Source organism: Pelodiscus sinensis, chromosome 4, assembly GCF_052426305.1.
Source record: "Pelodiscus sinensis isolate ZL-2025 chromosome 4, ASM5242630v1, whole genome shotgun sequence".
Taxonomy (NCBI): Eukaryota; Metazoa; Chordata; order Testudines; family Trionychidae; genus Pelodiscus; species Pelodiscus sinensis.
The window spans coordinates 120,956,586-120,980,016 of NC_143055.1; the positions used below are offsets into that span (position 1 = coordinate 120,956,586).

The 23,431-nt window shown below is 43.1% G+C and overlaps 2 protein-coding genes across 4 annotated transcripts in view; both read left to right on the forward strand.

Annotated features, from left to right (window-relative positions):
- The window catches only part of GPRIN3 (GPRIN family member 3), a 98,248-nt gene extending 83,178 nt beyond the window's left edge, over nt 1-15,070 (forward strand). For all 3 annotated transcript variants that reach the window (XM_075929591.2, XM_075929592.2, XM_089778083.1), the window contains one exon: nt 12,048-15,070. In XM_075929591.2, coding sequence (XP_075785706.2) covers nt 12,159-14,564 — 2,406 coding nt within the window. In that variant the 5' untranslated portion in view covers nt 12,048-12,158 and the 3' untranslated portion in view covers nt 14,565-15,070. The remainder of the gene's footprint in view (nt 1-12,047) is intronic.
- FAM13A (family with sequence similarity 13 member A) overlaps nt 1-23,431 on the forward strand; it is a 349,887-nt gene that overhangs the window by 54,677 nt on the left and 271,779 nt on the right. The window lies entirely within an intron of this gene.

A 23,431-nucleotide genomic window follows, 5' to 3' on the forward strand; every position in this document is an offset into this window, starting at 1 on the left:
AGCAGGTAGGCTTACTGCCAACCCAGTAAAATGCCACTTCAGGCAAGAGGACGTAACCTATCTCAGGTACGTGGTGGGAGGTGGTAAGCTGTGACATGACTTGCACCTTATCAATCAGTATCGGAGATGCCAACCCTGAGGACAGAGAAGCAAGGGCATCAGATTTTAGGTTATCATCGATGTTTCATTCCTGGTTTTGCTACAATCACAGCCCCTTTTTCAAGCCTGACTAAAACTAACACCCTTGATAAGTCCAATGTATGGATCGGTACAATGAGACCTTCCAGACCCTCAAGACTAACACAAAAACTGTCCTCATACATCCAGATTTCACAAAAGACTTTGTGCTTCAAACTGATGCCTCAGGACTAGGGTTGGGGGCTGTTCTGTCCCACGAGGTTGATGGAGGAGAACACACCCCATTCTATTTTTGAGCTGTAAATTATTCCCTGGGGAGAGGCAGTACTCAAACATTGAGAAGGAGGTTCTAGTAGTAAAATGGACTCTTAATGCCCTATGTTACTACCTGCTCAGAGCTACCTTTAAGCTGATCACTGATCACATACCCCTTCAATGGCTGCAAAGTTGAAATATATCAACCCCCAGATCATGCAGTGGTACCTGTCCCCTTAGCCCTATGACTTCCGTGAGCTAAATCATTCAATCTGCATTGTTGATTTCTTCTCCAGGCTGGGAGAGGAGGAAATAGGGAAAGAGCACCAGCAAGGGCCCCTCTTAAGGGGGAGGGTATGTCATGGGGTGAGCATACCCCATACTAGGCCAGAGTAAATCCTGCCCCTCCAGCCGTACCGAGCATGCTCACCGTGCAGGGCCAGTATAAAAAGAAACAGCTCAATCTAGGAGAGATACTGGTTGTGTTTTGGAAGCTCCTGCTGAGAACAGACTCTCCCAGCTGCTGCTCCAGGTTCCCCACAGTGACCAGAAAAAGCCTCCACAGCCAATGGAGCACCAGGGAGTAGCAGTGGGACTAACTCTCATGCTTAAAGTTAAGCATGTGCATAAGTACTTGTCTGGTTTAGAACTAGAATGCTCAGCGCCTTCCAAAACTGTCTCCTTGGGCTGTGGGAGTCAGGGAGAGGACTCAGCTGCCACAAAATCATGTTTCTTCTGCTACTGTGCTCTAGAAAAATTTCTGTAGGCTTCAGAGTGATTGGTAGGCATTCCCTTCTGGCCAAAATGAGAGTACTGTGTTATCACATACTTTGTACATGGGATTCTCACCTCCTCCTCCCCCCCCCCCCCCCCCGCTTATTACCATTACAAAGAAAACATGAGTACAAGCGTATATTTCTCTGTAGCAATTACCCAAATTGTTCCTCTTCATATCCTATTCCTTTCCTCTCCTTTCTAATTTATGAGTATCCTGTCATGCCAGTGGCCTCAGCAAGAGTTTTAGATGTTGCAAAATGTATCTATTTATTTGAGCTTTGGGGAAGGAAGAGCATGAAGGGGGCTGATGTCTGAGAGACAGTGGAGCAGTTTTGAAGGACTTCTGTTGTGAGATCAGTTCTTGTGGGGGCTGTTGATGGATTTATGTCAAAGGCAGGTGTTAGACCGGTGCTTGGTGTTTTTGTTTTTTGTTCTTAAAACCCAAACATGCCACCCACAAAACAACTAATTATTTCATGAGGATTTTTTTTCATATATTGAAGTTATTGGCACAGATCCTTAGTGCAACTTGACAGCTTCATTAATCTCAGTGGAGTTCTCAGTTTACACTCGATGAGGATCTGCAGCACCATCCCAAGGAAGTGCAGAGCCTAGGACAACCCCTGACCCCATTCCACCCTTTCCCCCAAGGTACTTCCCCAGAGCAACAAGAGCCTAGTCTCCTGTCATCTGTAATTCTTTGGTCTAATGTTGGTTGTTGGATTTAGGGTGCGGACACAAGGTGGTTCTGACAGCCTGTGAGATACAATCAGACTCTTTGATCTGATGGTCCCTACTAACCTTACTGTATGATTATGACTAGTATAGGGCAGGAGACAATCAGACAGTATGAGCATCAATTAATGGATAATGGGAATGCACTTCAGTCTCAGAAGAGCAACTTTGCAATATTCTACCCATTCTCCTCACCAGGTTGAGTAAAACATTTTTAAAAAATCCTCATGATAAAGGGTCAGTCAATAAATTCTGTACAAGGGTTGGTAAGTGTACATGTTAATTTTACAAAACTGCAGCCTCAAGAATAATCTGTGGTCTCCATTGTTGATCAGAAGCAACCAATGACACCTGACTTCCATATGAATTGGAAGAAATTGGTTTTGGAAATACAGACTCTGACTATAATCAGAAATACTGTTTGAACCTTTAAAATCCAGGACACTCTGGCTCAGCCACAGGACCATGGATATTGCTGGACCAGAGAACCGTGGCTGGCCAGCGTCAGCTGGACCGCCTGGGCTGAGCTGGCGGCCAGGAGCACAGCCCCGGTGGGGGCTGGCACAGTTGGGAGGGCAGCCCTGGCCAGGACGAGTCAGTGGAGCTGGCAGCTGGCCATCCCCTCATCCAGGTCATTAATAAAGATGTTAACAAAACCAGCTCTAAAACCAACTGTTACGACACTCCACCCGATACTGACTGCCAACCAGACATCGAGCCATTGATCACTACCCGTTGAACCTTACAATCTAGCCAGCTTTCTATCCACCTTACAGTCCATTTATCCAACCCATACTTCCTTAACTTGCTGGCAAGAATACTGTTGGAGACCACACTAAGGGTATGTCTAGACTGCATCCCTCTGTCAGCAGAGGGATGCAGATTAGGCAGGTCGACATTGCAAATGAGGCAGGGATTTAAATATCCTGTGCCTAATCTGCATAACAATGGCCGCCACATTTTGCTGACTCATCACTTTGTCGATTAAAAAGTGGCAGTCTAGAGGGGGATCTGTAGAGAAAGAAAGCCTTTTTCTACAGATCCTGTAAACCTTGCAGGAGGCATAAGAGATCTGATGAAAAAGGCTTCTTCCTCGACAGATCCCCCTCTAGACTTCCGCTTTTTACCAACAAAGTGCTGAGTCAGCAAAATGTGGTGGCCATTGTTATGCAAATTAGGTGCGGGATATTTAAATCTCTGCCTCATTTGCAATGTCGACCTGCCTAATCTGCATCCCTCTGCCGACAGAGGGATGCAGTCTAGACATACCCTAAAAGCTTTGCTAACGTCAAGGTATATCACATCCACCAACTTCCCCATGTCCACAGAGTCGTTTACCTTGTCATAGAAGGCAGTCAGGTTGGTCAGGCATAACTTGCCCTTGGTGAATCCATGTTGATTATACCTGATCACTTTCCCCTCTTCCAAGTGCTTCAAAATGCATTCCTTGAGGATCCCCTCCATTATTTTTCTAGGGACTGACATGAGGCCGACTGATCTATAGTTCCCTGGATTGTCCTTCTTCCCTTTTTAAAGATGGGCACTACATTTGCCTTTTTCCAATCATCTGGGACTTCTCCCTATCTCCATGAGTTTTCAAAGATAATGGCCAAAGACTCTTCAATGACAATAGTCAACTCCCTCAGCACCCTCAGATGCATTAAATCCGGACCCATGAGTTTGTGTATGTCTGTCTTTTCTAAATAGTTCTTATCCTGTTCTTTCTCCACAGAGGGCTCCCCACCTCCTTCACATACTGTGTTACCTAGTGTAGCCTAGGAGGTGAGCTTCTCTGTGAAGACAGAAGCAAAAAAAGCATTGAGTACTTCAGCTTTTTCCCACATCATCTGTCACTAGGTTACCTCCCTCATCCAGTAAGACAGTCTGACACACATCTCACAAATAAATCCCTGTAGGTGTGTCACCAGTCCATCTTGCCAGTGCACATTGTCCCTTCCAGGATTAATGTCTACATCTCAGCACTAATAACTGTTGTATTCCTATGTGCATAAGGGAAATGGGGTTTCAAATACTACTAGCTAACAGTTTAGCTTTGCTTTTAGTGTGTAACCTGCTAAGTGAGAGAGATGGCTATGACCACACCAATGTTTTGAGAAACTATAGCCACTTTCCTTACAAAGCTCAGGGAATCCAGGTGTATCCCCTATCATCCATCGTCTTCATGTGATGGTAACATAGGATAGTATCTTATTCTGAGCATTTTGACTCATTTTGCTCAGCTCTGAAGCTCAAACTGGCAGGATGAAGTCTCTAGTTAAGAAATTAAAATGTTTGAAAGGGATTACCTTATTTGCAGTAAGCTATCTTTTTGTCTCTAATTCTTTTGGTCTCTCATTCATAATGACATATCTAGGTCCCTCGGATACCAAGAGAAAATAAACGGCAACCTATTAATAGAGGCCCCTGGAGAAAAATAAAACAAAACCTCCTCATATGATAACACCATAAAATTACAGCACTCCCAGGAAAAAAATCTGAAGTGAAAATCAAACAGTCTTGATTTCAGACACTTTTGTGTGTATGGAGGAAGTTTTCAAAACTGTTGCTCTGTGGTTCACATTTTGTATAACACATTGTAGGACAATGACTTTTGTCTTTTCCTAAATTAAAAGACCAGAGGGGAGGCTGATGTTTCTGGGACAGAGCACAGGTTGTCATGGTGTTGTCAGTTCTTACAGTTTTATTGCAATCCATGTTTATATTTTGTGCTTTTTAAAAATTCCCTGTTCCTGGAGTCATGTGACGAGATCAGACTCTCAGCTTTCATTTGAAACAAAATGGTTCTATTCCTCTTTATGAACAGAGGTTTGAAAATGTGAACACTAAGGATTCAAAAACCAGACAGCAAATAAAAAGAAGCCACTATTTATTTTATTGTTATTGTTATTAAATTTTGTGATTTAAGCAAATTTCATGGTTCTGAAGGCTTGATTAGTTACTGTTGAATCTTGGTGTTTGGCAGTATCAACACTTTTAACTGACCATTGGCACACTTCCGAATATTTCGGGGTTATTTGTAAACTTGTACTTTACTTGCAATTTTCAGAAGAGCAAGAGGGGATTTGATAGCAGCCTTCAACTACCTGAAGGGAGGTTCCAGAAAGTATGGGCTAAGCTATTAGCACTAGTGGCAGATGTCAGAATAAGAAGCAATGGTCTCAAGTTGTAGTGGGGGAGGTCTAAGTTGGATATTAGGAAAAACTATTTCACTAGGAGGATAATGAAGCACTGGAATGGGTTACCTAGGGAGGTGGTAGAATCTCCATCCTTAGACATTTTTAAGTTTCTGGGTTGACAAAGCCCAGGGAGCAGGCTGGGTTACTGTTGATCACTACCTGTTGACTCCAATAATATATCCAACTTTTTATCCAATTTATAATCCATTAATCCAAGCCATACTTCTGTAGCTAGTTGGCAAGAATACCATGGGAGACTACATTGAAATCTTTCCTAATCTCAAGGTATATCATGTTCACTGCTTTCCCCACATCCACAAAGCTAGTTATCTCATCATAGAAGCTAATCAGGTTGGTCAGGCATGACTTGCCAACAAGGATTCACCAAGGACTGTTCCTGATCACCTTGCTCTCCTCCAAGTGTTTCAAAATGGATTCCTTGACGATCTGCCCTATGATTTTTCTAGGGATTGAGGCGAAATGGACCAGTCTTTCGGTCCCCAAATGCTCTTTCTTCCCTTTTTTAAGGATGAGCACTATGTTTCCCTTTTTCCAGTGATCTGGGATCTCCTCTGATCACCACAAGTTTTCAAAGATAATGGCCAGTGGCTCTTCAGTCACATCAGCCAACTGTCTCAGCATCCTCAGATGCATTTACATGGATGACATTGGCATCAGCACCCCCATTTACATATGGCAAAATGGACTCCCAGAGTGGTGATACAGAATCCTAGGGCTGGAAGAGACCTCAAGAGGTCATCGAGTCCAGCTCCCTGCCCAAAGCAGGACCAACGCCAACGAAATGATCCTAGCCTCGGCTTTGTCAAGCCAGAACATAAAAACTTTGGGATTCTACCACCTCCCTAGGTGGTAACCCATTCCAGTACTTCACCACCCTCCAATTGAAATAGGTTTTTCCTAATATCCAACCTAGACCTTCCCCACTGCAACTTGAGACCATTGCTCTTCATTCTGCCATCTGTCACTACTGAGAACAGCCTCTCTCCATCCTCTTTGGAACTTCCCTTCCGGTAAGTAAAAGGCTGCTATCAAATCCCCTGCCCCCTCTTCTCTTTTGCAGTCTAAATGAGCCAAAATCCCTGAGCCTCTCCTCGTAGGTCATCTGCTCCAGCCCTCTAACCCCCTAGTAATTTTGGTTGCCTTCCGCTAAACTTTCTCCAATGCATCCACATCTTTTCTATGGTGGGGTCTCCAGAAATGAATGTAACACTCCAAATGTGGCCTCACCAATGCCAAATAAAGGGGATCTAGATCTGCTGGAAATGGTCCTCCTAATGCACCCAAATATGCCATTGGACTTCTTGGCTACAAGGACACACTGTTGACTCTTATCCAGCTTTGCATCCACTGTAATCCCCAGGTCCTTTTCTGTGGAACTGCTGCTTAGCCAGTCAGTCCCCAGCCTGTAACAATGTTTGGGATTCTTCCGTCCCAAGTGCTTGTCCTTGTTGAACCTCATGAGATTTATTTTGGCCCAATCCTCCAGTTTGTCTAGGTCACTCTGGACCCTATCCCTCCCTCCAACACATCTACCACTCACCCTAGTTTAGTGTCATCCACAAACTTTATTAGGGTGCAGTCCATTTCCTCTTCCAGGTCTTTAATAAAGATGTTGAACAAAACCGGCCCTAGAACTGATTCTTGGGGCACCCTGCTTGAAACTGACCACCAACTAGACATCGAGTCGTTGATCACTAACTGTTGAGCTCAACAATCTAGCCACTTTACAGTCCATTTATCCAATCCATGCTTCCTTAACTTGCTGGCAAGAATTATGTGGGCGACAGTACCAAAAGCTTTGCTAAAGTCAAGTTATAGCACATTGACCAACTTCCCATTGTCCACAGAGCCAGTTACCTTATCACAGAAGGCAGTCAGGTTGGCCTGGCATCACTTGCCCTTGCTGAATCTGTGTTGATTATTCCTGATCACTTTCCTCTCTTCCAAGTGCTTCAAAATGGATTCCTTGAGGATCCCCTCCATTATTTTTATGGGATCTGAGGTGAGGCTGACCGGTGTTTAGTTCCCTGGATTGTCCTCCTTCCCTTTTTTAAAGAAGGGCACTACATTTGCCTTTTTCCAGTCATCCAGGACCTCTCCCTGTCTCCACGCGTTTTCAAAGATAATAGCCAAAGGCTCTGCAATGACATCTGCAAACTCCCACAGCACCCTTGGATGCTTTAAATCTGACCCCATGGGTTTGTGTATGTCTAACTTTTCTAAATAGTTCTTAACCTGTTCTTCCTCCACAGAGGGCTGCGCACTTCCTTCCCTTACTGTGTTGCCTAGTGCAGTAGTCTGGGAGCTGACCTTATCTATGAAGACACAGGCAAAAAAAGCATTGAGTACTTCAGCTTTTCCCACATCATGTGTCACTAGATTACCTCCCTCATCCAGTAAAGGGTTAGGGATTACTTGCCCAAGGTCATTGAGTAAGCCAGCGGCAGATATAGAAGTACAGAATCCAGTATAATGAGTCACTGCCTTATGCTCCCTGGACATGGATGTGTTGGAGAAGTTTTCATATGAATGTCTTGTGGGAGACACAGGCAACTTACTATGTAAAGGAACAAAGCAGGGATTTTCCATAGTGCTCACCATTGATCTAGGTCTGCATCCATTGTCATCAATGGGAATGTTACTAATGACTTCAGTAGAGAAGAGTTTGGCCAACTTGGAGATCTTTTTTAAAAGTATTCTTAGTTCGAAATGAGAGTTTCTCTGGAGTCCTGAATAATTCTGCTTCCTCTGTCTAAAATTCTCCCTACTCTCTGGAGAGTGTTTTTGATCTCCTGTTTTGCAGTGGTGCTGAGTTTAGCTGTGTTTTATCCAACACATGGCTGCACCTCAGCAGTGGACAAACAATTGTGCACACAGGATATGCCTGTAGTTTGTAAATTAGTCTATTACAATTGTTGAGAATGCTTTTGAAAGATTATTAATGCAGATTTGTTTTCCAGTAGCACCTCCAGAATCAATCCTTGCATTTTCCTTAACATTAGTTCACAATATTTACTTTAACAGATCATTTTAGCAGATTAGTATTTATGAAGTAAAACCTGTCTAAAAATACAAGAGACCTGCCAGATACTGTCTATCTTCAGTACTTCCACTGCACTATTAAAGTGTGTCTACACAGTACCCTTAGCTTAAAATAAGCTACGCAATTTACTCTACGCAAATTGAGTGCCTTATTTCTATGCTATTTCAAAATAGTTTATTTCGTAATTTGGCACTGTCTACACAGCGCCAAATTTCAAAATAACTCGCTATTCTGAAATTCCCCTTAACCCTTGTGAAAAAAGGGTTACCAGGATATCGGATTAAGCCATTCATTATTTCAAAATCTATTTCACAATATCTATTTCAACTTACAGCTATTTCAGGATACTTCCCATATCCCAAAATAGGTCCACCGTGTAGACGTACTCTTAGGGACCTCACAATCTTCAGTGTAGGTCCTTTATGTCTTGGTGTTTTGTAACTGGCATTATTCTGAAATCATAGAATATTAGGACTGGAAGGGACCTCGAGAGGTCATCAAGTCCGTTCCCCTGCCCTAATGGCAGGACCAGTCTAGTACTGTCTAGGCCATCCCTGATAGACATGTATCTAACCTACTCTTAAATGTCTCCATAGATGGAGATTCCACAACCTCCCTGGGCAATTGATTCCAGTGTTTAACCACCCTGACAGGAACTTTTTCCTAATGTCCAACCTAAACCTCCCTTGCTGCAGTTTAAGCCCATTGCTTCTTGTTCTATCCTCAGAGGCCAAGAAGAACAAGTTTTCTCCCTCCTCCTTATGACACCCTTTAGATACCTGAAAACTGCTATCATGTTGTGGAGTAGTGGGGGTGCAATCTGCTCTGTATCCCGGGGTCCCCCTGTGTTGTGATGTGTGATTCTCACTGACTTGCCCACATGTTGTGATGTAGTGTCAGTACCTTGCTGATTGCTATGCTTGGGCAGTGGGCTGTGGAGGACCCCCACTGGCAGTTGTCTGTAAGCACGGCCCAGCAAGAGGGGCCTCAGGACGGTTCTACTTGTTAAGGGAGGACACCGGACACAGGAAGTGTGTGCTGGGGGAAGGGTCAGTCTTGGGCTGGAATCATGGAGGAACCAGTCTAAGGAGAGGGCTGGAATCCAGGGGCATAGAGATCCCATCTCAAGAGTTCTGAGGTATCCTGGCCCAGACTCCTGTAAACACATCATGTCTATGCTGTGCTATATACTGGAGAAGCAATAACCCCGCCCCCCCCCATTCTACCGGCTGGTGCAGGATCGGGGGAACCCCGACTGTGCCGTCACACATGTCCCCCCTCAATCTTCTCTTTTCCAAACTAAACAAACCCAATTCTTTCAGCCTTCCTTCATAGGTCATGTTCTCTAGACCTCTAATTTTTGTTGCTCTTCTCTGGACCCTCTCCAATTTCTCCACATCTTTCTGATGCCTGACCAGTGCAGAGTAGAGCAGAAAAATGACTCCTCATGTCTTGCTCACAACACACCTGTTAATGCATCCCAGAATCATGTTGCTTTTTTTTGCAATAGTGTCACATTGTTGTCTTATATTTAGCTTGTAGCCCACTATAACCCCTAGATCCCTTTCTGCCATACTCCTTCCTAGACAGTCGCTTCCCATTCTGTATGTGTGCAACTGATTGTTCCTTCCTAAGTGGAGCACTTTGCATTTGTCCTTATTAAACTTCATCCTGTTTACCTCAGACCATTTCTCCAATTTGTCCAGATCATTCTGAATTATGACTCTATTCTCCAAAGCAGTTGCAACCCCTTCCAGCTTGGTATCATCTGCAAACTTAATAAGCGTACTTTCAATGCCAATATCTAAATTGTTGATGAAGATATTGAACAGAGCCGGTCCCAAAACAGACCCCTGTGGAACCCCACTTGTTATACCTTTCCAGCATGATTGAGAACCATTAATAACTACTCTCCGAGTACGGTTATCCAGCCAGTTATGCACCCACCTTATAGTAGCCCCATCTAAGTTGTATTTGCCTAGTTTATTGATAAGAATATCATGAGAGATCATATCAAATGCCTTACTAAAGTCTAGGTATACCACATCCACCGCTTCTCCCTTATCCACAAGACTCATTATCATATCAAAGAAAGCTGTCAGATTGGTTTGACATGATTTGTTCATTACAAATCCATGCTGGCTGTTCCCTATCACCTTACCACCTTCCAAGTGTTTACAGATGATTTCCTTAATTACTTGCTCCATTATCTTCCCTGGCACAGAAGTTAAACTAACTGGTCTGTAGTTTCGTGGGTTGTTCTTATAATGCCCATCTATAAAAAGAGGAATATTTGCTCTTTTCCAGTCTTCTGGAATCTCTCCTGTCTCCCATGATTTTCCAAAGATGATAGCTAGAGGCTCAGATACCTCCTCTATCAGCTCCTTGAATATCCTAGGATGCATTTCATCAGGCCCTGGTGACTTTCAGGCATCTAACTTCTCTAAGTGATTTTTAACTTGTTCTTTTTTTATTTTATCATCTAAACCTACTCCCTTCCCACTAGCATTCACTATGTTAGGCATTCCTTCATCAGAAATAACATAGTCCACGTCTACACGACATAACGTCAAAATAATGTCAAGCTGGAGGATTCTTACTCGAGTGCCTGTAACCCTCATTTTACGAGGAGTTAGGAAAGTTGGAGGGACAGTGCTCTTCCTTGGACTTCCTGCTGAATAGCCAAAATAAGCTATTCCAATTTATGCAACATAGTTAATGTAGCTGAAGTTGCATAGCTTATTTCCACTCTAGCCTTGCTTTGTAAATGTTCCCTAAGTGACTTGCCCACGGTCGCATAGGAAGTCTGGCTCATTACAGGAATTTGAACCTGGATTTCCCATGTCTCAGGCTAACGCCATAACCTTGGGACCAAACTTCCTTTCCGCAGGAACAGACCAATTTTATTTATTGAATTTTGACTGCAGAACATTTTCCACAAAGCAACAACACAATACAGATCCCACTTCCATATTTTTGATAACTTTTGATGCCAGGTCAATCACATGGCTAAATGAATGCACAACATTCTTACTCTATCATTCAACGACCTGGGCAGATTTTGATGCATTTGCAGCTAGCAGCTATCTCTTGGAAATAATCATATGAAAAATATCATAAATAACAATAAATAATCATAGGAAAATATTTGAAATTCAAATATTTTTTTATTCTGTAAATGAAAAATTACTTAGGGAGAGATGTTCAAAGGCATAAAGGGGAAATAGGGCCCTAATTTGTATTGAATCAGTGCAAGTCTGATTAGGGGGCTCGAGCATATGACTTACGAAGAGAGGCTGAGGGAGTTAGGCTTGTTTAGTCTGCAGAAGAGAAGAGTGTGGGGAATGGGGTGATTTGATAGCAGCCTTTAACTACCTTTGGGAGGTTCCAAAGAGGATGGAGAAAGGCTGTTCTCAGTAGTGACGGATGGCAGAGCAATGGTCTAAAGTTACAGTGAGGGAGATCTAGGTTGGATATTAGGAAAAAGCTATTTCACTAGGAGGGTGGTGAAGTACTGGAACAGGTTGCCTAGGGAGGTGGTGGAATTTCCATCCCTAGGGGTTTTTGAAGTCCCGGCTTGACAAAACCCTGGCTGGGATGATTTAGTTGGGATTCGTCCTGCTTTGGGGCAGAGGGCTGGACTCGATGACCTCCTGAGATCTCTTCCACCCCTAGGCTTCTATGATTCTGTGTCACCAGTATGGGACTCCATTTTGCCATATGTAAAGTGGGGGTACTGATTCTGTGATTCTAAATGAAGCACCAAACCGCCCTTTATGCCTTTGAACATCTCCTCCCTTAAATATTAAAAACTATCTGTACTGGCTATTTTCCCTGCTTAAATCTGATTGCTGTTAATGCTGTGTTTCCTTCTTTTATAGGTTGGCTCTACAATAAAGTTGTTCCTGGCAGGAACCCCCTTTATACAAACACTGCTCTGCAAGAGAATTGCTGGAGGAAGCTAATTGCAAACTACAGCTCAGGCAAATTCCATGGGGACGGTGCCTGATCCTGTGAGGTCTGCCAAACTTTTGTGGGTTGCTGCTTCTGATGAGAAAGATGGCCTGGGAGATCTGCAATCCAGTACGTACCAGCACAAACAAACAAGCATAGAGAGGAGCACTAATGGCATTTCTTACACCACAGCTGAACCTACTGGAGTTTGCTTATTTGATCTGAACTGTACTGTAGTTTCCGACATTCAAAGGGGTGAGCAACTCTGGGGGGATGACACTAGCCAGCCAGACATGTTTTTGCCTGGGTCCTTCAGCCAACCTGAAGAAGTGTCTCCTGCATATACTGAGTCAGCCAGTAACTCAGAGCAAAAAGGCAACAGTGACTCCCCAGAGCAAGCACGGATTTTAGCAAGAACCCGTGCAGCTGGGCATGCAACAGATATGCTGCCAGCTACCCACAATACCAACCAGCTTATGCAAAGTGACCCATCAAGATCACTGGCACAAGCTGATGACTGTGCAATGAAGGTCTGTGGAATGAATGATACAGCAGAACTTCAGGAGTTAAACTATTCTTCCCCAGGCAACGCTATCAAGAGCTGTGAGTCCAGTCACCATTCTTCTCAGGCAAATACCCTGCAAAGAATACAAATGAAAAAAGAAACAGTGGTGGAAATAACTGACCCGGGCTTCTCTCTGGCAGTCACTCCAGTGAGGGACTTTGATCTGAGGATCAGGCCACAAGTTAATTCAGAAGCAGAGATAAGAGCTGCAAATGATGTGCATTCCTGTCCCGCTTTTAGGACTGCACTTGCACAGGGGAATGAGGCTTTACCACAGTCTGGCTTTAAGGGATCGCAGCCAGCATGCCAGCCAGAGATGGAGAAAACAGAGCCAATGCTGCTCCAGCTTTCCAGGTTCAGAGACACAGGTACGATGACAGTTCAGCCTGAAGGCACAGTTCAAGAGGCAGTAAACAGGACATGGTGTGATGCTGAGGTGCAAGCAGTGGCCAGTATGGAGAGCAAGTCAGCTTCCACCAGCCCAAGTATGTTTGCTGCATTTCTGCGGGGAAATCCTCCTCCAGAGGCAGAAGAGCAATTGCACATCATTTATCAGAGTAGTGATGGGCTGACTCAATCAGAACTTGTTGGTGACTTTGCATCACTCAAAAAGCCAGCCTGGTGTCCTGGTATCATGTCAGAAGCGTCTGTCCCAGCAGCTGTCACAGATACAGTGAAAGCTCAGCCTGCCAAACTGCAAAAGCATCAAGAAGATCCACCTGACACCCTGTGTCCTCTGCTGTCAGGTAACACAGCACTTGCCTGTCCATGCCCACAAAGGGTCAGGAACACCCAAGAAATATTTGCTGATAAGGCAGAAACACAGGCAGTCTGCTTGACCAGAGATAGAGCTGACATTCCTCAGCTGTCATCAGATGCTGCAATCTTACTGAAGGCAAAACCTGTTTACCAGATTATGGTTAACACCAGTAATCAGCCTGCCGCACCTCAGCAGGCTAGAGAGGGTGAGCCGCACCCATCTCTATTTGCAGCCATCCCTGAAGCCAGCAACAATTTTCCACACCGTGTCAGTGATTCAGAAAGTAAGCAGTCATCCGGGCATGTCTCCCTTGGGACTGAGCAGGCAGAGACCCTGTGCAGCACAGCCGGTGGCGACACTGATAGAAAGCACTCGCAGTTCCAGAGTGCTGATGAAATGCAATCCAGTCCCGTTAATGTCAAAACAGAAATAAAGCCAAAGGAGGAGGAAAAGCTATTGTTGTTTGATGCTAAAGTTGGGGCAAACACCCCTACTGGAGCTGCTGCAGGCTCTGTGAAGGTATATGCACCAGACACAGTTCAAACAGAGCAGGGTAAAGTACTAGAAGAAAGTAATCAGCCAAAGAAGTCCAGCAGCTTGTGTCTGCAAGCAGGACTGACATCTGAGTTGAATGTGAATTCTACCCATGACGCCCATATACTGGTGACACCAACAGTTCCACTGCACCAAGACAGCAAGGCCAGTGAAATCAGGAAGGAACCAACAGTTTGTTCTACCTCTGCTCCACCATTGCCACATGTTGGGGAAAAGAAGAAAAAGCCCACAATAGCCACAGAGACAAAAGTGCACGTGCAGCAATCCAAGTACGTCAGAGATGTTGTATGGGATGAACAAGGCATGACATGGGAGGTATATGGTGCTTCCTTAGACCCAGAGTCACTGGGGATTGCGATCCAAAATCACTTACAAAGACAAATACGAGAACATGAGAAACTGATCAGGGCACAAAGCACGCAGACCCGGAAATCAATTTCCTCAGATACATCTTCAAATAAGAAACTTAAAGGGAGGCAGCATAATGTGTTTCAATCCATTCTGCAGAACTTTAGGCGACCTAACTGCTGTGTCCGACCTGCTCCTTCTTCTGTGTTAGACTGATAGGGGTTTGTGTGTCTACAGGTACCTCCCCTTCCCCAAGGCGGAAATAAACCCCACCGCACAGTTGTATTATCTGGGATTATGATGTGGTGATTGTGGAAATTCTTACCTGAAGTTTTCAGAGTAGCCACTACTAGTGAAGGCATCACCCCTTTGTTATTTCCATAGTAGACTCTTACCCAATCTACTGTCAATTAAAAAGCTAGGCACTTAGCAAAAGCACAATTTTAAATTGTCAATTTACTGCAGCGAGAATGGGATCTCCTGTAGCAGAAAGAATAGTGTAAGTGTTTGTGAACATTTTCCAAAAGTAGTTTAGGTGCTCAGCTCCCCTTGAAATGTAACAAGATTTGGTTTCCTAGCACCATTAGGCTTGTTAGGAAATCCCAGCATTCATTAATGAAAAATATAACTGTTGATGAGGAGAATTGCTAGTTCTAGCCATTAAAATTCAGAAGTAGAGAAGTAATGATGGGGAATACAGGCAGTCCCCGGGTTATGTACAAGATAGGGACTGTAGGTTTGTTCTTAAGTTGAATTTGTATGTAAGTCGGAACTGGTACATATTGTAGGGGAAATTCTAGCCAAACATTTCTCCAGAGCTCAGTTTTATTCTCCCACACCTCACTTCCCTCAGTCCTTTATTCTCAAGCTGAGCTGTCTGCTGAGAAAAGCCGCTCCGCGTCTCCCTGGTCTGCTGGGGGGGGTGGGGGGGGGACGCTAGCTTCGCGTCTCCCTGGTCTGCTGGGGGGAAGCAGCTAGTGCGGGGTTGCCTCACCCCGTTTGTAAGTAGGGATCCGATGTAAGTCGGATCCATGTAACCCGGGGACTGCCTGTACTCTGTATTCCTTTTAGAATTCTGTTTATTTTAAAAGAAAAGAGCTTTCAGGCATATTTTTTCCGAAGAGGAGAGTGGTGAGCAAATCAAATATGAGCTTTCAAATCATTCCAGTCTCCAAAGAAACGTGTTAAATTCTCTTGTATTCAAGATGCAAGAAATCTTACATTAGTCACCTTTCTGTGTGTTGGTAAATCTTTGTTCCAAACTCCAGGGGGAGAGATCCAGCTCAGATTCTGAACATGTGCAAACTGACTTGAGCCCCTATTGTTACTCAAGCCCTAAAAGTTGGTAGGAATTCCAAACTGCAGCGCTTGAAGGATTAGTCAAAAACTTGCAGATAAATTGTTGCCCCATCCTACAAATCTGTGGGAGCACTTCCTGTGGTGGGTTTGCTGCATTGGGCCCTTACCTGTGAACTTGCAGATTCTGAGTAATTTAATCATGTTGCAACAAACATTAATGCAGTTAAGTTTTATACAGATTTTCATGGAACATGAATTCCAGGCTTGCACACCTAAGTGCTCATAAATAACCTTACATTTACACACAGAAGTACTCAGAGGTATTACATTTTATATACAGTTGGACATGGCTTGTCACTGCAAGAGAAAAGATTCCAACAGACACAACTAAACAAGATATGGGAGAGGTTAAATCAACCAGCCATAGTACTGACTGCACTCTTGGCAAGTAGGACCAAGCACAGTGATGAGAGAAAAATATATTTAAAATCCTCATTGTAATCCTCAATTACAGAGGCCTAACCTGTATAGGAATAATGCCCCCAGCAAGGCCTCTGAGAGATCGAGAGAAAAAAAAAACTTATTTAAAATTCCTTCTTATTTGTTACCTCTCCACAAAATGTTACCTGAGCTGGGGAGTGCCAAGGCCTCATAGAATCTTCAGACACTTCCTCCTCTCGATTCTAAAAGTATTGCTTAGCTGGTCAGGGAGAAGAGCTTCTAATAGCAGCACCACCCTAAATAGCTATTTACAGAAAACTGTTAATAATCGGTTCATAAAGTAAACAGATGGTATTGATACTCTGAACAAATTCAAACAATTGAATTACCCTGAGAAAATCCTGGTTTACTTGCTGACATTCTACATGTAGAATAAAAGTGTGTCTACAGTGAAATTAGAAAGCCATGTTTGGCCCGTGTCATCTGGCTTAGGCTGAGAAGCTATTTAGTGTAAATATTTGGGCTCAGGCTGGACCCATATTCTGAGACCAGGGTAGATAAAAATCAATGATTTTTTTATAATTTTTTAAATCTGATTTTTATTTAAATCTAATAGCTTTTATAATGCTTTTTGAGGAAAAAAAATCTCTAAAGATAGTTTTAAGATGCATCATAACTCAAAGATATCTCTCCTCATGGAATAGGGATTATAAATTGTAATTCAGGTAATATTTAAGAAAATGTTTTGTAAATGAGTTCCAATAGTTAATGGATTAGGGGCCTAATCTTGTGGTGTTGCAGAGGTTTCTGCATAGATTATTTAGGTTAATCTTTCTATCTACCCAGTGGAACTCAGTGTTCAATCTAGGAGAGACCATAAGAGATGCTTAGTTTTACACTTCTCAAACTGTGGATTCCTGTCTCCTGAGATAACATGCTTGGTAATAACAAAAGTGTTTTTATATAAATAATATAGAGGTGATAAGTAACAGACCCCAACCCTATTGCCCCTTTGCAGATTTGTGTACCTCCCTACCTTCAGGGTGTCCCTTAATCCTGCATTCCTAATGGGGGAGCCAGATCTGTCCCAGGGGCAACTGGTGTTGGCAGTCCACCTGAACCTGGGTTGGGCAGGGCTCAAAGCCCACAACCCTGCTGTCCCCAGGCCAGAACCCACCCCACTTCCCTACCTTCAGGGTGTCCCTTAAGCCTGCCTTTCTAATGGGGGAGCCAGCTCTATCTCTGGGGCAACTTGTGTTGGCAGTCCAGCCATGTCCAGAGTGGTTGAGGATCAAGACCACAACCCTGCCATCCCCCAGGCAAATGCCCCAGGCAAGTGCCCCTAGGCCACTCCTGAACCCATCCCACCTCCCTACCTTCAGGGCATCCCTTATCCTGCCTTCCTAATGGGCCAATCCCTTACCTATCTATAAAAGTACAACGTTTCAAAAAGTTCAGTGAATAGAAGATTGTTGTGGGTGGCATAGGTCTAGAGAAGGAGAAGAAGTCTGGAAATAAATGTGAGAAAGGAGGGACAGGCAGTGGAAACAAAAGTGAAACTGTTTGAGCAGCATATTCCAGAAGTCTTGAGGTGTTTCTAAGGGTGCATCTACACAGCAGGGTTTAACTTGAAATAAGCTATGCGAATTGAGCTATGCCGATTGCGTATCTTATTTTGAAATTGGAAGTGTCTACATAGCACTTAGTTCAAAATAGAGAACTCTTCCTTGGACATCCCTTACTCCTCATACAATGAGGGTTACAGGAGTTGGAGTAAGAAGTCCTCCAGCTTGACAGTTTTTCAATATTTATTTCGAAATAACTCAGTCTGCATCTACACAGCGGGCAGTTATTTCGAAATAACATTTTCAAAATGTTGCTGTGTAGCCATACCGTAAGGGTACGTCTAGACTACAGGGTTTTGTCGACAGAAGTTTTGTCGACAGATACTGTCGACAAAGCTTCTGTCGACAAAGAGCGTCTAGACTACATTCAGTTCTGTCGACAAAGCAACTTGCTTTGTCGACAAAACCCTGTAGTCTAGACACAACCCTAGATGCAAAAACACCCTCTGTCGCCAGAACTCTGTCGACAAAAGGCGTTATGCCTCGTAAAATGAGGGTTACCAGCGTCGACAAAACTGCTGAGTTCTGTCGACGTTATGTCGACAGAACTCAGCGGTAGTGTAGAGGCAGGTATAGTTTTGTCGACAAAAGTCCACTTTTGTCGACAAAACTCTGTAGTCTAGATACACCCTGAGTGTAGGCTTCATTGATTTGAGATCTGCCATTCCATTCTCCCACTGGAATGCACTTTTGTGTAGAAAACCATGATTAAATCGATTCTTCCTGACTCGTGATGTACACCATTTGATTTAAATCCAATCCACCATGTGTGGGACCCTGCCACCTCATCATGTCTGGGAGCCTGGGCTCCCACCCAAGCCCAGACATCTTCACTGTCATTAAACAGCACCTTCACCTGAGCCCCGAGAGTCCAAGTCAACATGCACAGGCAGTTACAGGTTTTAATTGTAATGTAGCCATGTCATAAGAGGATAAATTAGTTGAGTAAAATACTCACTTTGAATTATTTCAACTCATCTTCATGGGCCAGATTCACAGAAGGTGGAAATGTGCTTAACTTTGCCCAAGTTCACGGATATATGTCAGTCTTGCAGCTGCTTAGGGTTTGGCCTTACGTTTCAGTTAAACAGATGTCTAGTTTAATATGTACAGACACAAATGTGCACGTAGCATTATGGGAACTAGGTAGGAATGTTTCTAGTCATCATCTGCTGTGGTTCAAGGTAGAACAGACTGTTACTAAAATCTAGTACTGGGCCTAGAGCTATTCAAGCAAAACTCCCATTCATGATTTATACCACTATTATGGCCTGATCCTGCACCCACTGTAAGCAATGGCAAACCAGTGCAGAATCAAGCTCTTTGTGAGCTGAATACCAAAACTCAAAAGCAGCAAGTACTTTCCACAAAATATGGGGCTGCTACTCACAATACCATGGTGACTCAAGGTAACAACTATACTATTGTAATAGTGCAATGTAATTCATGTCATACGTGTACTTACACCATGATGTGCAGAATAACTAATGCAACCCATTGATCTGTATGTCCGTGTACCACAATCTGTTTAACGTCACATACATGCATATGCTGAAATCATGCAGCATAAACTTCAGGAGCCAGATACCCCTCTGCTGTAAATTGGGGCCACTCCATTGGAGTCAATTGAATATCTTGATTTACACACAGCTAAGGATCTGATCTTCACTATATAAATGATCACAGGATAATAGTTTTGTATGTTACAGATGTTCTGGATGAGCATGTAACTTGTGAGAGACATGGAAAGGCAGAGTTGCAGGATCATTCTAAATGAGAACAAGAAATAGTCTAGTCCACTCTTTATTGGGTAATGCATTCATGCTCTTGGAGAGTAAAGGGGTTATGTTTAAGTTTTGTTTTGTGTTTTGTAAAGTTTTGCTTTTTGATCCTGGCTGAGTTTTGGGGCTCTGGCAACCAGCTGTGCTGTTAGATTTCAGCCAGCAGCATGTCTTATCTTGCTGCTTGTTTTCCTTTCTGCAAAGCAAGCCATTGTGATATCCTATACACTGATGATAAAAGAAGTTTATCATTGTAATAAGCTGTGCTTCTGCAACCGGCTATCTTTTTAGCCCTATTAAAAAACATTAATTCTGATTAATTACAGTTAGAGAGCAAAGCTTTTACCTTGTGTCATTGTTACATTTTGTATGTTATCTGTACTTTTTGTGGAAAGTATTTCCCCACCTTCAGTTTGGGCATGGAGCAGTTATGGCCTGATGCAAAACCTCACAAAATCAGTAGAAAGATTCCTAGTGACATCTGTTTGTTTTGGATCAGGCCTTAAGTGAGTTATATGACTGATGATACATTCAGGCTATGTCTACCCTGACTTTTGCCACAAGAGGCAATGCAAATGAAGCACGGATTAGTATTTTCTTGTGCTTCATTTGCATACTCTTTCATTCCGTTTTTGTGCTAGGGTGTTTTGTGCAAAAACAGGCAGTGTGGCTTTGGCTATTTTGCACAAAAACCTCTTTTTCCGCAAGATCCTTATGCCTCTCTGGGACAGGCAGGAGGATCTTGCAGAAAAAGGGGGTTTTGCGCAAAATGGCCACGGCCACACTGCCTGTTTTTGCGCAAAAAACCCTAGCACAAAAACGGAACGAAAGAGAGTATGCAAATGAAGCACGAGAAAATGCTAATCCGCGCTTCATTTGCATTGCCTCTTGCAGCAAAAGTCATAGGCTGTGTCCAGACTCCATGCCTCCGTCGACGGAGGCATGTAGATTAGCCAGCTCGGAAGAGGGAAATGAAGCCGCGATTAAAATAATCGCGGCTTCATTTAAATTTAAATAGCTGCCCCGATCTGCCGATCAGCTGTTTGTCGGCAGATCGGGAGAGTCTGGACGCGATGCCCCGACAAAGAAGCCTTTCTTCATCGACACAGGTAAGCCTCGTGAAACCAGGTTTACCTGTGTCGATGAAGAAAGGCTTCTTTGTCGGGGCATCGCGTCCAGACTCTCCCGATCTGCCGACAAACAGCTGATCGGCAGATCGGGGCAGCCATTTAAATTTAAATGAAGCCGCGATTATTTTAATCGCGGCTTCATTTCCCTCTTCCGATGTGGCTAATCTACATGCCTCCGTCGAAGGAGGCATGGAGTCTGGACACAGCCATAGTGGAGACATAGCCACAGAGTATAGCAGGATCTCCCGAAAGTGTGCTTCGTGAAGCCCTAGAGCTCCACATGATAGGTCTCGGGGCTCCGCAAGAAAATATTAATGACAGTTGTTACTAATTTTCTGATCGTTTTCTTGGGAGGGGGGGTGGGAACAATATATAAGAAATAGGCAAAGATTAGAATTCTATTTTTTGTATATTTATTTGGGTACCTATTGAATTAAAAATCCACATGTTTTAAGGGCTTGCCAGATTTTCAGGAACCCTCTCCCTCCCCACTCCCCATAGGAGCTCCGTGGCTGGAAAAGTTTGGGAAGCCCTAGAATATAGAATCTTGTGAGAGCAAAGGAATTCGATATTCTGTCAAATAACTTATTCAGAAGACATTTCTCACTAAGAAAGGTGCATGGTATCTGCTTCTGAGTGCAGCTTTCTATATGTATTGTATGCTATTTTGGGTGTTTCCAAAAGTGTCTGTAGTCCTTGCCCCTCCCCCACTTTTCATTTTACATGTTGAGGCTAGCTCAGGAAGGCTCAGTACCTTTAACAGAAGTTTGCAGACTTTGCAGTTGGTATAACACTCCTGAGGTGAAGAACAAAGATAAGAGCAGAGATCCAAGTGAGACACTGCCAGTTTGAGTAGGAAGAAGTGGCCTAAACCGACATGGCTTTTGAGCACAAAACAAGGAGTGAGAGAGGAAGAAAAAGATCTTTACTGACATTTAATGATTTTTTTTTCAGCTATGTGGATTGAAAATAAGTGGAGTGTGCATACAGGCAATGCAGACTGACACTGGAGAAATATGGAAGAACGCTTACCTAGATTTGCCCATGGCTAATGAGAGTACATGATGACTTGTGCTACTATATTTTAGCTGGGATTTTCATAAGTAGCTATTGTTGTTTCTGGGTGCCCAACTTTAGTCAGTGCAAAGGAAGCTGATTCTCAGATGGGGCTGAGCACCTGCCTTGTGTAAATCCCTTTTGAAAATCTTGGACTTTGTCGTTAATGACACACAATAATAATCTGAGGTAGAAAGAGGCCAGGGGTCTGTTTGCCAGTCTGTCTAATATTGTCTTGATGTTTTTCCTCCTGACTTCTTGTTTAAATCTTTTTTTTCCAATATGTTCTTAGTTCTATTGCTGCCTTTAAGACCATTTCATTTAATTTATCCTGTGCCCAGTTCATATTTGACATGCACACTTTATAAATCCTTGTATTGTAAATTTAAAATAATTACTGTGCAGTGGCAGAAGCCTCTGAGACAGTCTTTACTGTGTTTATAATATTATAGTAGTAAATAGCATCTGCTAATCAATGATAGCATACTATTCCCCCCAAAATGTGATATACAGCAGTGTTTCTAGTGTATGTTCTCACATTTGCAAGATTAGCAATATTCTCCAAGCGTGAGTGTTTATTTCCTGCTAATTTTCCTAATTTTAAAGTATGCAGGATATTTGGGAACATGACTGTGATTTATAGATCTGTCTTCAACACTTTGTGATTTGATGGATTTAATTTTTTGTACTCCTGCTGAGGATGACTGTTAAATAGGAATTATTTTACTTCCACCAAAGATTGATCATGAATGGTGGTCATCATTTATTCCTGTCTGCAATGCCACATGACTTCTTATACCGTTGATCATGATGTGGTTACACAATATAAAAGTACTGTATGTAGTACTTGTCTCAAAAACAGCCCCGAGATTTTCACCGATAGAGCCAAAATTTATGGGTAAGTCCCACATAGCTTGTATAATATAATACCTAGCCTAGTTCAATGAAAGTTATTACATCTAAGCTCAATTGATTCTGAACTTTCCTTTTGGCATATTTTTAGGCTTATGGTGCATTCTGATTCTATTCCTCCACCCTCCCATCTCACACTGCTTTAAAGTGACATCCAGACTTTCTACTGAACTTATAATTTCATACTTTTTGTTTCTTTCCATCCCCTCCTAGCATTGTGAATTTCATATGGATTTTTATGTGGAATTGTGGCAGTATTGTTTGGTAAGGCAAGTTGCCAAGTTTGGCATCTCTTACCATGTTTGTATTTGTGTTGGCACCAAAGAGGTTATCAATATTTTCTATGGTGTGTGTGTGTGTGTGTATGTGTTCCAGTTTAAGCCTTTGTGCTATTTTACTCTTGTGACTTCAGCTCAGTTCTGCTCATACTCTCATCTGCTGTAGCTGTGCCTCTTGCCCTGTGAAGTGATGTCAGTTGAAGAGCCTTTTATCCCTTCGTCCGTTATTCCCCGTGTTATAAACTTCTGTGGTTCATACTAGTCTGAATTGTTCCTGTACAAACTTGTTAATATGAGCATATGCATGTATGATTCAGAGAGTCCTGGGGGAATAAATGGCTAATGATTATTTACAGAATTCCATGGACTTCATCATGCAGCTCAGTTTGCTCAGTTTAGACCAACATTTGCTTGGCGCTTAATGACCGAGGATGAACATGTAGATGAACTGAGTAAAAGAATTGTTTTGCTTCATGAGGAATCAGCAAGATCTATCTTAATTCCCTGAAGCTGTTTCTAGTTGTAACATTATCCAGCCTGTCCATCCCTCATCACAACTGA